At 40.5% G+C, this 14,844-nt stretch overlaps 1 protein-coding gene across 1 annotated transcript; it reads left to right on the forward strand.

Moving 5' to 3' along the window:
- Positions 1 to 1,407: 1,407 nt before the first annotated feature.
- On the forward strand, positions 1,408 to 11,848 carry LOC114649966 (secreted frizzled-related protein 2-like). Its single transcript, XM_051926154.1, has 2 exons — positions 1,408 to 1,783; positions 11,541 to 11,848. Exons 1-2 carry the CDS (start codon positions 1,408 to 1,410, stop codon positions 11,846 to 11,848), a joined length of 684 nt encoding a protein of 227 aa, XP_051782114.1.
- Positions 11,849 to 14,844: the final 2,996 nt, after the last annotated feature.

Consider the following 14,844-nt stretch of genomic DNA (forward strand, 5'->3'; position numbering starts at 1 on the left):
AGCACTGCAGCTATTCAAAAAACATTTAATACTGCATCTTAAAACATCCATCCATCCATCCATTTTCCAACCCGCTGAATCCGAACACAGGGTCACATCTGACATGTAAAAAGCAATCCAGTATGAAAGGAGCGTTTGCAGTGCGTGTACATAATTTTATCTACAGTATGTTGTTTCACTGGTGGCCTTCCCTCAAAAGTTAAAATGCACGCCGATGTGGCACAATTACAGGTCCTATAATTTAAACAAACGGCAAGGATTGAATTCTGCGACTGATCAGGCAATCGTTTAGAATGAAAAATGTCAGCATAGACGTTAAGAAATCTGCAGATCATTTCGTTCGCAGCACAGGGTATCAGAAAGGAAAGACACATTAAAAGTGCGATTGTCCCGGCTTGGCTCTCAGTCTTGCCCAGGGTCCGCGACGGCGTGACGGCTGTCTCAACGTAAGGCGTAATGACAGGCTGTGCGCTTTACAACCCGTAATAGACGCGACTTCCCAGGACTAAATTATCGGTGGATTTGTTTTAAACCCGTTTCACAGGATACTGGATCCCGCTGCTCTCTAATTAACATCACAAACGCGCTCTTTTGAAAGCCGTTTTCTCCCAGGGACAGAGTGTGAGGAGTCCACTCACGGCTGCCCTTCTCGGCTGCACATTGATCCCTTGGCTCGTGTACCTTTAGCGTTCTGGATTATTTTATTTCATTTTCTGTACAATTTATTATTATTATTATTATTATTATTATTATTATTATTGGATATACGTTGCCAAATGCCTAATATCGCATTAAAAAGGTAATGTGACCGGGTAAACTTGAAGAACATGCTGGACGGGATACGAACGGATTCGAACTTCAGCATCAGCCTGACCGGGACAGTGGAGCTCCGACAATGTCCTTCTAGAGTCCGGGGCAGGGTACGTCTGATCGGTTCCGTCTTTTTATATGCTTTCTCTGCCAGTCTGCATCCCAATGCACCAACGATCCAAGGTCATTGCTACATAAACTTGGTCAAGACAGGACGTTAGCTTTTCAAATGCATACTTCTTTTAAAAAGTGAACAACAGCTCGCGTTCTCGGTGCTGAAAAAGTTTCAAGTTTTCACCCATTTTGTTGGAAGCCGATGTAATAATAAACAATTACGACACAATCACACCGGTTGCCGACGAGTTAAGTTCATCTCGCCTCAGGGACTTTTAATTCCTCATCTGCTTTAACTTGCGCTGGTGCGGGACTTGCAGCAGACTCAGCCGGACTGAACGATCAAGAAGATGGATCTTTCTGCCTCTTCGCGTTTCCCTTGTACTTCTACTTTGGACGCTTTCGGCTGTGGCTTCCACCTTCCCTTTTGCTGTGTCCTACTACAGTCCCAAAAGGCCTGCCTGCAGGGCCATTCCCAGCACCATGGCCCTCTGCCATGACGTGGGCTACACTGAAATGAGGCTGCCCAATCTACTAGGTCATGACACCCTGAAGGAAGCTCAACATCAGGCCAGCTCCTGGGTTCCACTGGTGTCCAAGCGGTGCCACAAGGATACCAAAAGGTTCCTGTGCTCTCTCTTCGCACCGGTGTGTTTGGTTGAATTTGTTGAGCCCCTTCCTCCTTGTAGGAGCCTCTGTGAAGTGGTGAGAGATGGCTGCGTCCCCGTCATGAGCGCCTTTGGCTTTCCATGGCCTGAGATGTTCAACTGCAGTCAATTTCCACCTGGAAATGAAATGTGCATTCCTGGAACGACAATGGGATCGAAAGGTATGGACGACAAGCTGGACGAACATGCTAGTAAGTAATGGAGATATTAAACTAGTGGGGTGGGCAGTCCTTGTGGGGGCACAGAAAGGTAAATAATGCATTGATGGGTTACATTATATACATTGCGAGTTTTATTATGGTGGCTGCTTTCTTCTCCATTGCCACGTCTCTTTGTAACCCCAAGAAAATCACTTAAAACCAACTGGTGCAGTTTAGTAAGCTACGAGTGATGGTGAGCAGTGAGTAATGGAGAAAGATTAGATAGGAAGGAGTGCCAGTTACAAAAGGGAACTTCTTTTGGTAATACAGCTTACTGCACTGAACATGCAGATAGATGTCTTACTATCGGCAGGAACGTCCATTTGTCTCTTATATAGTGCCGTTCACATCTGTCTGTCACGGTGCAACAAACGTTCAGCCTCTGGGGCTCAAAGTTGTTTTTTAACCAGTTTCATGCACAATCAGCGACTAATTTTTTAACTTGAATTGATTCCATTGTTTGCTGTCCAGTTTTTTTCGTATGTTGAAAAGAAAAGAACGTTATTGTTATAATTTATCTTTATACAAAATCAATGACTTTTTGCCGCTAAAGTTCGAGGGTGCATGGGTTCTGTACAAATGAGTGCAGTAATATATAATTTGTTATTAACCGTATTTGTTTCACTTGATGTTAAAAATTAAACGACGTTTTGTTGCGTTTGGTTTGCAGCGTTAACAAAATAAGCACTGATAATCTTCTAAAATTAAAAAGTAAGAGCAAAAGTAAAAATTATAAAATAACATGTTAGTAATGTTTACATTAGCCTTGAATTGTTACAGATTATGCGTTTATAATGTTCTGTCCTACGTCGTGAGGCTGAGGGCGGGCGCATTAGGACAGTTCTCCGCCGGGCTTTGGAGTGTGTAACGGTGATCTTGTCCACATAAAAAGTGAGTTAAAACGAAAAGGACAGCTTTAAGAATCTAAACACGTGGCAACAAAAATACAGCTAATTATTAAATAACGTTTCTAAATTTCACTTGATGCTCGAGCTCCATTCGCAAGACCATTTATATTCGTAGAGCACCTAACAGCGGTGGGTATTTACAGAAAAACTGCCACAGGGTCACGTGGAAAAACACGCAGTACGAATGAAGTGTCTGAGTAAATACTCACGCATGAAGCACCTCAAGAGGTGTCTGTTAAACTGACCCAGCAGATCTTCTTCAGGGGCTTCATTCGACATCAAAGGCGCCTGTGTAATCACCGGATATTGTTACTAAAGGCGCGTTTCAGAAACAATGAAGTTGTGAACCGACTGTTCTGTGCCGAGCAGTCACAGGGCCCCGTACAAGATTTCTCACCTCTGTATGTGGAGTTTGTTCTCTTAATTATCTCTGAATACTGACCGAAGATTTGTGAAGCACAGCACACACGGTGTTCTATCGAAACACGCAGCCTATTGAAATGTGCTCCAGAGCAGTTCTGCGCGCAGATATGTAACTTTACCCATTAGTAAGTAATGATATACATAAACAGAAAATTATGAAGAACGAAATACTGATAGGGAAAAGGTCATTCATAGACATTTAAATTCCAGCTTCATTCAGTAAAATGTAGGCATAACTCGTTTAATACAAAAAAGCACAAACTGAGAAATAACAGCCTGCTTAATTAATGTTGGAGTCCAACTATAAGACATTGGTGGAGATGGAAACATGCAGCACTTTTAATATCTGTTTATATACTGCATTTCACATCTGTCTATCTATCCATTATATAGTACCTTTCATATCTATCATATGATGTCTCACATGTCTATCTTAGAGTGCCTTTCACATCTATATATCTATCCAATAGTACATCTATCTATCTATCTATCTATATATCTATCTATCTATCTATCTATCTATCTACTTCTATCTATCTATCTATCTATCTATCTATCCTATCTATCTATCTATCTCATAGATGGTATACAATTTTAGATCATCGCATGAGTCCATTCACTGGCCAGTAGGAATGATCTTTTAATAATGCACATCTTTCTCCATTAACTTTACAGAATCTAATAAAAGGGCTTTATTCTCATGCTCTCCATTATTGATAGGTGACAAAAACACTGTGGAAATGATTAGGGAACCAGGATCCTTGAAAAATTCCTACATGTAACATGAAACTATAAACCTGCACATACATACTGTACACATGTATACGCAAACAGTATGATCCTGTCAGGGGCTTCCATACACACTCATGACGGTTTCATTTTTTTCGTAACCACTGCTCACTTTAGCTCTTACAGCTGATCATAAGTGAAATGGACATTTGAACTTTTTTCCAGTGACCAAACGTCTGATTTTTGCCATACAGTATGTTTCCTTTTAAATTAGATAAATACAATCTCAATGCACTTTCAGTTACAAAGATTTAGTACAGCTGTTTGGTTGTATGTACGTATGCATGTCTATATTTATTTATTTTTTGCGGCTGAAGTACAGGCAGGTTAAGTGACTTGCAGAGTGTCACACAATTTCAAGCTGTTTCCGTATATTTTTAAACCTAATAACATATCTGGTTATGTTACCTTCTCATATAAAGAAATGTAAATAAGTGCCCTGCTTGTTGTCATTTCAGCCTCATGAAGCATTCACAGAAGTTGAGCAGGTCAGGAGCTTACTTATGTTTTATTTGAGGCCTTTCATAATTTGTGTGTTAAGTTATGATCGCAAAAAGCCAATGGAAGACACAGCCCTTTTCAATCTGCAGAAGTGCATTTTACTTTGGCAAATGTTTTTATCCAAATCAAATCTCAGCTGTGTGAATAAACAAGTACAAAACATAAAACAAGGAACTAAATATAGTGAGGTGGAACAAGACCCTAAAGAACTGTGCCCAAGAACAATCTTCCAACCCATCCTATGCTCTACAGACTGATCTTGGGTACACATGCACTCAAAGCCACCAAAGAAGCCAGTTGCCTCATGTGCTTCTGGAAAGACACTCTTTGGGTCACCGGGAACCATGTTATACTAAAAAGAAAAAGAATGTCAATCCAGGACTGCCACTGGTACATCCACAGTCTGCTCAGAGACTCAACAGCTTGGAAGGAAGAGAAGAAATGGGAATCAGAACATAAATCAGTGAGAATGCATGCTGAAGGAAAGAGCCAGACCAAGCTGAGCCCAACTGGAAGTGGACCACTCTACCTTGGACATCAAGTTTAAAGAAGCTCCAGAAACTCATTCATCCATCAGTTTTTGGTACCACTAAGGCTACTGGGACTCCTCCCATGCATTTCCTTACATCAACTTTGTAAATCATTTTTATTTACTGTTTAGAAAATGCAACAATGGGCTTTTGGAATGTAGGATTCACTATGAGCCAAGTGATCAACCATGGGAAAGACTGGAATGATATTTTGGGCACAGAGGCACACCACAATGTATGCTATAACATAAACGTATCGTGGAGTCACACACTGCTGATGGAACACAGATGTGTTGTAGTGTTTAAGGCCCCTGACCTCAGGGCTTGACCATAAGAAACAGTACCAAGTTAGAGACTGTCCTGTGTTTGGTTTTCATATACTCTATATTATATTGTGTGCGCGTGCCCTGTAATGGGCTGGGATTGGCTCTAGCAGACCCCCATGACCCTGTAGTTAGGATATAGCGGGTTGGATAATGTATGGATGGATAAATAAAGTATACGTTTTAAAAAGACAGTGCAGATCAGGTGTGACTCTCTTGACAGTTGTAAGGTGTTGTCCAGTTTAATACCACCTTTCTCATTCATGCAGAGCAAGACAGCTGAGGAGCTGCTTAAAAACACAAACCCTATGAAACAGAACAAATACATTTTATTTATCATCAAAACACTTTAATTTTTACAGGTGTTTTGGAGCAGCACAGTGGTTGCTGTTTTGGTCACACAGCTGCAAAGTCATGGCTTCAAATCACATGTGTGGTTGCTGTTTGCGTGGAGTTTCCACATTCTTTTGTAGGGTAGACTGGCAATACCAACTTTGGTTTGCTTTGGCACACAAGTCCTTTCCTTAAGAAGCAGCTGCCAAGCCATCTATCATTAACACTGAAGTTCAGCTCAGGTTTTGGGGCTGCTATGGAATGTAGTTTCTGGGTCTCATCTGATAAGACCAATCAATTAATGGCAAAATGACATTCAGAGATGTCTCTATAATGCACCATTTAAATATTTGGTAGGTTAACAAATGATAGGCATCTTTGATGGACAGAACTTTGCATGAATTGTCAAACAAAAGACTGGGCTAATGTGTATCCCAAAAACCAATTGCAAACCATACAGTCCTTCCTTTATAACCCACTGCAACCACTAGATCTGAGCCCTCTGTGCTCTTGGGTTGGCTGTGACTTCTACTCCACAGCAGGACTCCTGTTGCCTAGGGTTTGGCTATAACACAGGCTGGAGCAATCCCTTTTTACTCTGCTGGACTATAAGAGTGGAAGACCATCTGTAATGAAGTTGTACGAGGCTGCCACAAGTCCATACCTTGCTATAGTAAAGTAAGGTGCATTAGCAAGAGAGACCACACCTAAAGTGACAGGTTCATTGTGCTAAAGATGAGAAACAAATGATCACTCACTGCCCAGCAGACATATATTCATGGTTGCAAACAACGACCACTGTATGTGAAACCTCAGAGAACACTGGAGTACTGCCTGCAATCAAGGAAGGAGAAGAGCTTCTTAACAAAGAAAGAAAAAGTACATTGAACATCCCTTTCAAATATGCCAGTGAAAACCAATCCAGAAAGATTGGGACAAAGCATCATCTAGACCAGTGGTCCTCAATCCCAGTCCTGGAGGGCCGCAGTGGCTGCAGGTTTTTGTTCTAACCTGGTTGCTTAATTAGAAAGCAATTCTTGCCAATAATTTCATTTCATGGCTTATTTTGTGCTTTAACTCTGCTATGTCAAGTAATTCTTATATCCTGGATTTTCTTTCCCTTTCTAAGGATATCATCCAAATGATTTGAAGGCTAAAACAGATGAGTAATTCTCAGTCCTTCACTTTTTCCTCTTCAATTTCCTTCCAAGTATTTAATTTAACCCAATAGTGCATGATAAATACACACAGGTGTAAATGGTAACAAGCTAAATGGAGAAATGCTGGTCTCTTTTGTCATTTGCATGTTATTGCTAATTAGGAGCAAATTAAAAGCCAAGAATACAGCTGTTTAAGACTAAAATAAGCAATAAGGGTTCAAAATCTTAACGAGCGAGACAACTAAAGTGAAACAGAAGTGCTACTTGCGCAATAAGGGCTTCTTATTAAGAAATTGGGTTGGAGCAAAAACCTGCTGCCACTGCGGCCCTCCAGGACTGGGATTGAGGACCCCTGATCTAGACCTTTGATTCCTTGAAACATAATAGTTATAATAAAAACCAGCTAATATTTCTGGTTTTAGTATTACTGTAACAGGAAAATAATAATCTTTTTTCCTAAATTCAGTAGAAAAGTTCATTGCAGCTTCACACACACACACAGTGGAACTATGGGGGTGGGGAGGGGTAAACCAGTTCCGACTAGCTGTGAGCAAAAATCAACACCATCATCATGGTGTAGACATTAGAAACCTAATAACTAGCTAAAGACCAGAACTTATCCATCTTGACCACATCAATTGAAAGATAAGGAATTCATAAGGTTATGTGCCTTTGTCTATAGGAGAGAAAAAGATCAAACTATGCTACTGTAGGTTTATGTTTTATGTTGTCCATTATCATCCTTCTGTTTATACTTCCATATGTCGATCTTCCATTATCCTTACTTTATGAAGAAATTGTATTACTTGGTTTACTGCAGCAAACTTGTTTGGGTATTTTGTTCAATAATCATCTATCACCATGTCCAAACCACAAAGAAAGTGAAAGTTATTTAATGTGGACTTTTTCCAATTTCATTCATAAATTGTAAAGATCTCTTCATAGCTCTGGTGTCCCAGCTGGAAGGTGAAAAAGAGATTCCACTTACACACACACACCACAATGTGTCTGCCAGCATTTTCATCCATTATTCTTCATAAAGTGTTAGTTAAGTAAATAAGAGACTGTAAATGAGCCCCACATGTAGGCCCTGCAGTGGACTGATGCTAAATCCTGGGCTGGATTAAGTGGATCTGAAATTGGAACCTTGGGGAATGTACGACTTGATTAGCATTTTGAGTCTTTACTATCACAAGACTTAAAAAATCAAATTTAATTTACAGCTTGCAGTGCTGAACTTTCCAAGCAGTGATATAACATTTATAACGTTTATATTTTTTAACAAGTTTGTCCTGTATGTTTTAACAGAGATGCCACGATGTGATGCCCTGCAGACCATTTGGAGATGTTGAGAAAGAAATGCAACAAAACTTTTGTCAACATGACTTCAGTAAGTACATTTTTAAAGTCAGGATCACTAATAATAGAGAAATATCAAAGTACCATGTCTATGTCTGCTTGCATCCTCACACATCAATTAAGTGATAAGCAGACAGTTGGTAGCAGCAGCATTTTTTGCCATGAAAATTCTTGTGGGGCCATACCAGAATTGTCCTATACGTGTGAAGACTTCTCTAATGCTAACTAATAATATTTCTACCACTTTTGCTAATCGCTTTTGAAACATGCAAGTTGATGCACCTTTCACATCGCAAAGAATCCATCAAAGAATGGGATGCTGGGCCTGGTGTGTCTCACTGTGTGGGCATCAGATCATTGTGATGCCCTCAGCCTAGGCAAGGCACAACAAAAACTGTCAAGAACTATGTCCACTTGGAGTTCTGTGTGTTGTGTATTTAGCTTACAGAGTGCTCATTGAGGTACAGTTTATAAATCTTGATGTGACCCAGAGTTGGATCCTGTGTTACACCTGATGCTGCCAATATAGGCTCTGGATTATTCAGGTTTGCAAATAGAGAGAAGGATTTAAAAACCTGAGCTCATATTTATCAAGCATCTCACAGTAGGAAAACATTCATAACTTGCTCAAAAATCTCGGAGTGAATAAATGCATTTTATTCATTTTCCTAATTTAGGAACCTACTCCTCCTAACTTCACCAGGATTTGGGAGAGTTCATGTCCTAACTCATTAGGAGCTGCCAGAAGGCAGTGTTCCGACATAAATTGGCACCCATATCTTGTGAAAGGCTTAAATGTGTTGAAAACACTCAACAACAACAAACTCTTTAAAAGATATTGATCTTCCAGAGATGGAACAATGTTCATAACAAATCATGATCCCTCCATCTACATAGAGAAGCCATGTGCTGTCAGACAAAATTAAAGTGTTAGTAATTTTATGTTATTTAACCACAAGGAAAATGCATCTTTGCAATTGAGATTATTTAGGTATGTCACAACCAAGCACTTCTTGAATTTTGCATCAAGCTTTGAATGCCCTTCCAACACATGAGGTAATACACAGATTTATACATTTTTTCACTGTCAGAAAATGAGTAAGGGATCTCTGTAGCTAGATTGTGTATGATGTAAGAAGAAGAACTGATTGACTGATGTTAATCATTTAGTTAATTAATGATCACTTTTGCATTTAGCAATGCCAGTCATTAATTAAATAATTATGTATGGCTACCACTTTATTTTCTTCATCTTTCTCTGTAGGAGGGATCCTCCAGCCTTTAGACTTATATCAAGATAACTGAAGCACACTCATTTTAAGAAACAGAATATTACAATTTACTGATAAATACAATGATTAAAGAAATATGATATCCACATATATATCAACATATAAAACAAAATACAACACAGACAAGATGGACAAACATAGAAAAGACTAGCTGTTTCCTGTCTATTTAGAGTTCTACAGTAATTTATCTTGATAAACGGTTTTACCATACCAAATCTTTAAGGATGGTGTCTGATCCTGTGTGGAGTTGCATGTGATTGCACCAAGTTCAAGTGAAGAAATGTTTCTTGCGTTGGAGTTCATTCTTAGCTTGACTTCATTGCCCTTTGTTCGTGGTGTCCTGTGATGCTGCCTTCCTAAATTTGCTGTTAGGCTCTTTGTTGTGTTCTATGCAACTTCATAGGAAGACGTGTTATTGTTTCTGGCAGAAGAGTGTAGGCGCTGAAGTTCTCTTCTTGAAGTAATGGCTGCTTTTTGGTCTTCTCAGACTGGGCTTAGTTACTGGCTCAGAGATTGGCTTGGCAGAATGCATCTTAGAGCTAGTTCAGGGCATCCATCTCCAAGGCTCTATGGAAAGTAGCTTCCAGGCCAAAGAAAGTTTGTGAGCTTTTTGCTCAGCAGAAAGTGGGTGGCTTCTCACACCAAAGCAAAACCTCATTAGCTTTCAGTTTCCCCCACAGAGACAAAAGAGATGAATGTAGCTAGTTTTGAATGAAGGTGTAAACTCTGGTGATTGGATCAAAGTTCCTTCCAGTTACAGATCCAATGCCTGGTTATAGGTGTGCTATTTTGTTCATCATGTTCAGCCAGAGTTCACTTTGTGGTCGCAATCACAAGCCTTAAATGAATGTCCATTTGGGCACCTTTTTGTCAGAAGGAGTTTCTGCAGAGGTGCTGGATCGACTCCTACCAAACTGCTGGTAGAGCAGCAATTTAGCCATTCACTCTGGAATGCAGGTAGGGGTGCATCCCTGTTAAATTTGCAGTCTCCAAAGACTCATGTGCTACTAAAAGCCTATCAGAAAGGGTAATGACCACTTTATCCCACATTACAACTCCACGTGAAGTAATATAAAAGCAATCTGCAGTCATGAAATTTAGCAGACACAAATCATTGCCTGTAGTGTGGATGAGTACACATACAGTATGTAAATCAAAAGTGATATCACAGTTATTAATACACAGGTGATCTTGGATGCAAATTGTACTGCAGTAGTCAACACATTACCCTGAACATACGGTAGATAGGGTTGGATGGGTAATTGACAGAAAAATGTCACACAGGTACACTAAATGCTACATTCCCTGAACCTCTGGAACATTGCCATGACAACTTACAAGCCTGGGAAGGTTCAAGAAGGGTGGGAGAAGACTCCTAGGGCATTGAATAAATACAGCCTCGCAGAAGATACGGGGGGGAAACACAGAGAAGGACAGGACATGTGATTCTGGAAGATGATCGGGTACACTGGGAGGAGTGAATGTGACTTTAGAAAGAGTGCAAGAATGGCTGGGAATTTCCCATGGCCATAACAGCAGGAAGGTGATTCATCTGAAAGTATGGCAGTGGATCATTCATTGTTAAATAAAAATGCCTGTTATCAGGCTTCACCCTTGTTTGGTGTGTGTATCTCTGGTCTTTCCATCTCAATGCTTGTTACATTAAAATTTATGATGTTGTGAAGTGGCCATAATTGCCGTGCCGTGCAGTGTAGTGCAGTATCTTACTTTATTATGTTTTTTATTCTTTTTCTTTGTCTTCTTCTTTTCCCTCTACTCTGATTGTTATTATAACTATTATATTTATGGTGATGCCTTAGTGCTAATATCAGAAAACAACAAAACATTATCATGAGTGACAATTTGTGGCAAGGGGTGCCATAAAATCATGACATCATTTATTCTCAAACGTGGCCTCCTACTCCTTGCTGGGAGTGGGTGTAGGACACTTCATAACTACTTCTCATGTTCTGTTTTGAGGTAAGACAAATTCTTATCCTAGTCTGACTTTTAGTGCAATTCCAAGGAGTAACTCTAAGATAATTGACAAATATGAGCACAGATCAGTAAACATAAAAAAATAATGAAGTTCTCGTAATTGTTATTGATTCTTGTCCCTTTGTTGTATAGTGGTGAAGTTAAAGGTGAAAGAGTCCCACATAAATGGAGGCAACCGAAAGGTGGTACCAGAGGGGCCAAGCCATGTCATTCTGAAGAGGTTAAACCGAGTAGAAGAGGAGGAGATCAACAGGAAGGCCTTCTTGTTGCCAAAGGGTGCCACATGCACCTGTGGGGAGCTCCTGGAACCATCTACTACACTATTGGCTCTTGGCAGAAGAGCAGGAAACAAGCTGCTGCTCAACAGGATCATGGGCTGGCACACAGGAGATGGAGAACTGAAGAGGATCTTACAAGGAGTCAGAAAGCTGCAGTGCTGAGCGTGGGGGTGAAAGGGCTGTGGAACTGAGGCAGGTTGTCATCTTTGATGGAACCAAAGAGGGAAGAATGGTTTAGTAACACTGGTGGAACTCGCTTCACAAATTTGTAAAAGTTGCTTTTGACTTAGTTTGCTCAGATCCATGCTCTGTACTATACTTGCTTCACCCCAGTCAAAAGGGGTAGAGAGCCGACCTGTAGCATAGACAATATATGTAGATGTAATTGAGGATGCAAACCCAGAATAAACAAACTCAGTGAAATATTGAAAGGGGTCCACTTAGGTGGATCCAGCCTTGGACAGCCACACAAAACCTGAGTGAAAAGCTACAGCAGCTGTAGTAATCAGTTTTATCAAATTAGACAGAACTGCCTTCCTTTTAACCCCACAGCTACCACTTACTGAACCATTTCTGTGAATATAGCATAATTCTTTTCTGCGTAATAGTATCAGTTTATTTTTGGTAAGTTTTGCTTTTGTAATAAATTTGGTTAATGTAAATCATATTTGAGAATTTTATTAAACTACGTAGAAGTGGTCTAAGTCACTGTTTCACAAATCCAAAGTCCTGGGTTCAAATCTTATCGTGATCATTGCTAGTAAGCAGTTGGAGTCTCCTTCTGCATTTCTTTATGAATTCATACAAACAAAGGCAAAGGCAAATGTTACACCACTGAACTTACCATTAGGACAGCTGAACTCATTGAGTCTGGGAACTGAATTTCCTCAAGACACACTCATTCCCGTCACAAATTCTGTCGGAAATTCTGGTATCTTACTCCAAAACATCAGTACACAATTGAAAGACAGGGAGAAATACACTAAACTAATTTGTCAGCCAAGGCACAGAGCCCAGAAAATCTGCAGATTGGCAACTCTAAAGCAGCACCATATGAATGTGTGGGTGTATCCCATGTGGTCAATTGGTGTCCCATAAGGGGGCCATTGCTGCTTTATATCTATTTATGTCCCAGAGATGGAAAAAGCAGGTTCAGAATAGGAAAGGGTAGATTTTCAGTTTTGCACCCCACTTTGACTCATGACTGGTATGCCATTTCTGCTGATCATCCAGGTTCTCTTGAGTTCCCTCCTACCAAGAATACTTTGGAGTCTAATGGAGGCTCCTCTCCTGGATTGTATGTGGTAGTGCCATTCACCTGGCTGACAACCCCTACCTATTGCTGTTGTTCTGATTGTTACTCTGATTGGCCCTAGATGTCATCATTCTGTTGTGTTTTGCTACATTTTTTAGAAAGAATATATTTTTCTATTATTATGTGTACTGGAATTAGTTTATTTGGTAGTTATTTAGATCAGTGTCCAAATTCAAATCCATCACTGATACAGTATAACCTTTGAAAGATATCTTTTGCTCATACAAAAGGTATTCAGTTTCACTGTTCCTTTATATCTCTTTCTCTTCCTGGCATATATAGTGTTTAAATCTTCTTCACTTCTTCTTCTTTAGAAATTTTTGCACATAGCCCTGAAGAAGAGGGCATTGCCCTTGAAATGTTGGCCCACCTTCTTTTTGATGACTGTCTATCCAGTGCTACCACATTTCTATCTGACACCTATGAAACTACAGGTCTGGAAGGGATATTTATATATTGTCACAGAAGACAAGGGTTGGCTGACATCCCTGCAGGGACATCTTTGTAAAAGAAGGGTGGAAGGAGATGGCCACCCAGTGCCATGTGCTACCCAGTATGATAGGTGGCAGCATCTCTCTGGGTGGTCTCCCATATACAAATCCACGGGGCTTAATGGGAACTGGAGTTTAAATGGGCAGGCCCACTTGGTCATGAGCAAGCCACCAGAGGAAGATATGGGGAGAAGTTTTCCTTATTTTAGGGAGGTTCTACCTGACCCAGAAATGCTTCCTGGATGCAACATGGTAGCCCCGGAAATACTCCTAGATCTGGTATGAAAGATGAAGCTCACAGAGGAGGATTGGAGTGAGAGAAGGAAACAAAGAGTGAGGAGAAGAATTTTCTATATGATGTTGGACAAAGGACATCCCTGTGTGGAGTTTGCATGTTCTCCCCCGTGTCTGCGTGGGTTTCCACCGGGTACTCTGGTTTCCTCCCACAGTCCAAAGACATGCAGGTTAGGTGCATTGGCTATTCTAAATTGTCTAATTGTCCCTAACCTTAACTCTAGTGTGTGCTTGGTGTGTGTGTGTCCTGCGGTGGGCTGGGCGCCCTGCCCAGGGTTTGTTTCCTGCCTTGCGCCCTGTGTTGGCTGGGATTGGCTCCAGCAGACCCCCGTGAACTTGTAGTTAGGATGTAGCGGGTTGGATAATGAATGGATGGATGGATGTTGGACAAAGAAGCCTGTATTGGAAAGGCATTCATGCAGTAAATCATTTGTTTACACCCAGGGCTTGTGTCTGTATTATTGCGTGTGAAGTTTGTGATTCTGGTATGCCCCCTATAATATATACTGTACATTGTTTTGAACATATATTTTGGTAATTATTTTGTTATTTAGAAAATTTTCTGTGTATATTTTTCCAGTTGTATGTATACAAGGACTTATTATATTTATTGGTTAACAATTTGTCATTGTTATATATTTTTTTCTATTTCTATTTCTTTCCACTGGATGTATACTGTAAGTGTCAGGCAAGATTTTCTGGCATCCCACCTGGGAGAAAAGGGGGACCTTGCTGAGAAGGGAAGCTAGAATGGAAAGACAGTGATGGGCTGGCAACCCATCAGGGCAGCATACAGGGACCTCAGTAATCATGTGAACACCTGAAGGGCATGATGGGAGTTGTAATACTGAGAGTCATCAATGTCATCAATGCCTTTACTATCCAGGAAATGCCTAAACAGTCTGGCCACATGAGACCAGGCACTGTCCTGCACCAGGAGGAACCCAGTGCCCACTGCACAAACATAAGGTCTGACAATGGGTCTGAGGATTTCATCCCAATACCTAACAACAGTCATGGTACTGTTGCCTAGCATGAGGAAGCCTGTGTGACCCCAC

Source organism: Erpetoichthys calabaricus, chromosome 4 (assembly GCF_900747795.2).
Source record: "Erpetoichthys calabaricus chromosome 4, fErpCal1.3, whole genome shotgun sequence".
In the NCBI taxonomy this organism is placed as follows: Eukaryota; Metazoa; Chordata; class Cladistia; order Polypteriformes; family Polypteridae; genus Erpetoichthys; species Erpetoichthys calabaricus.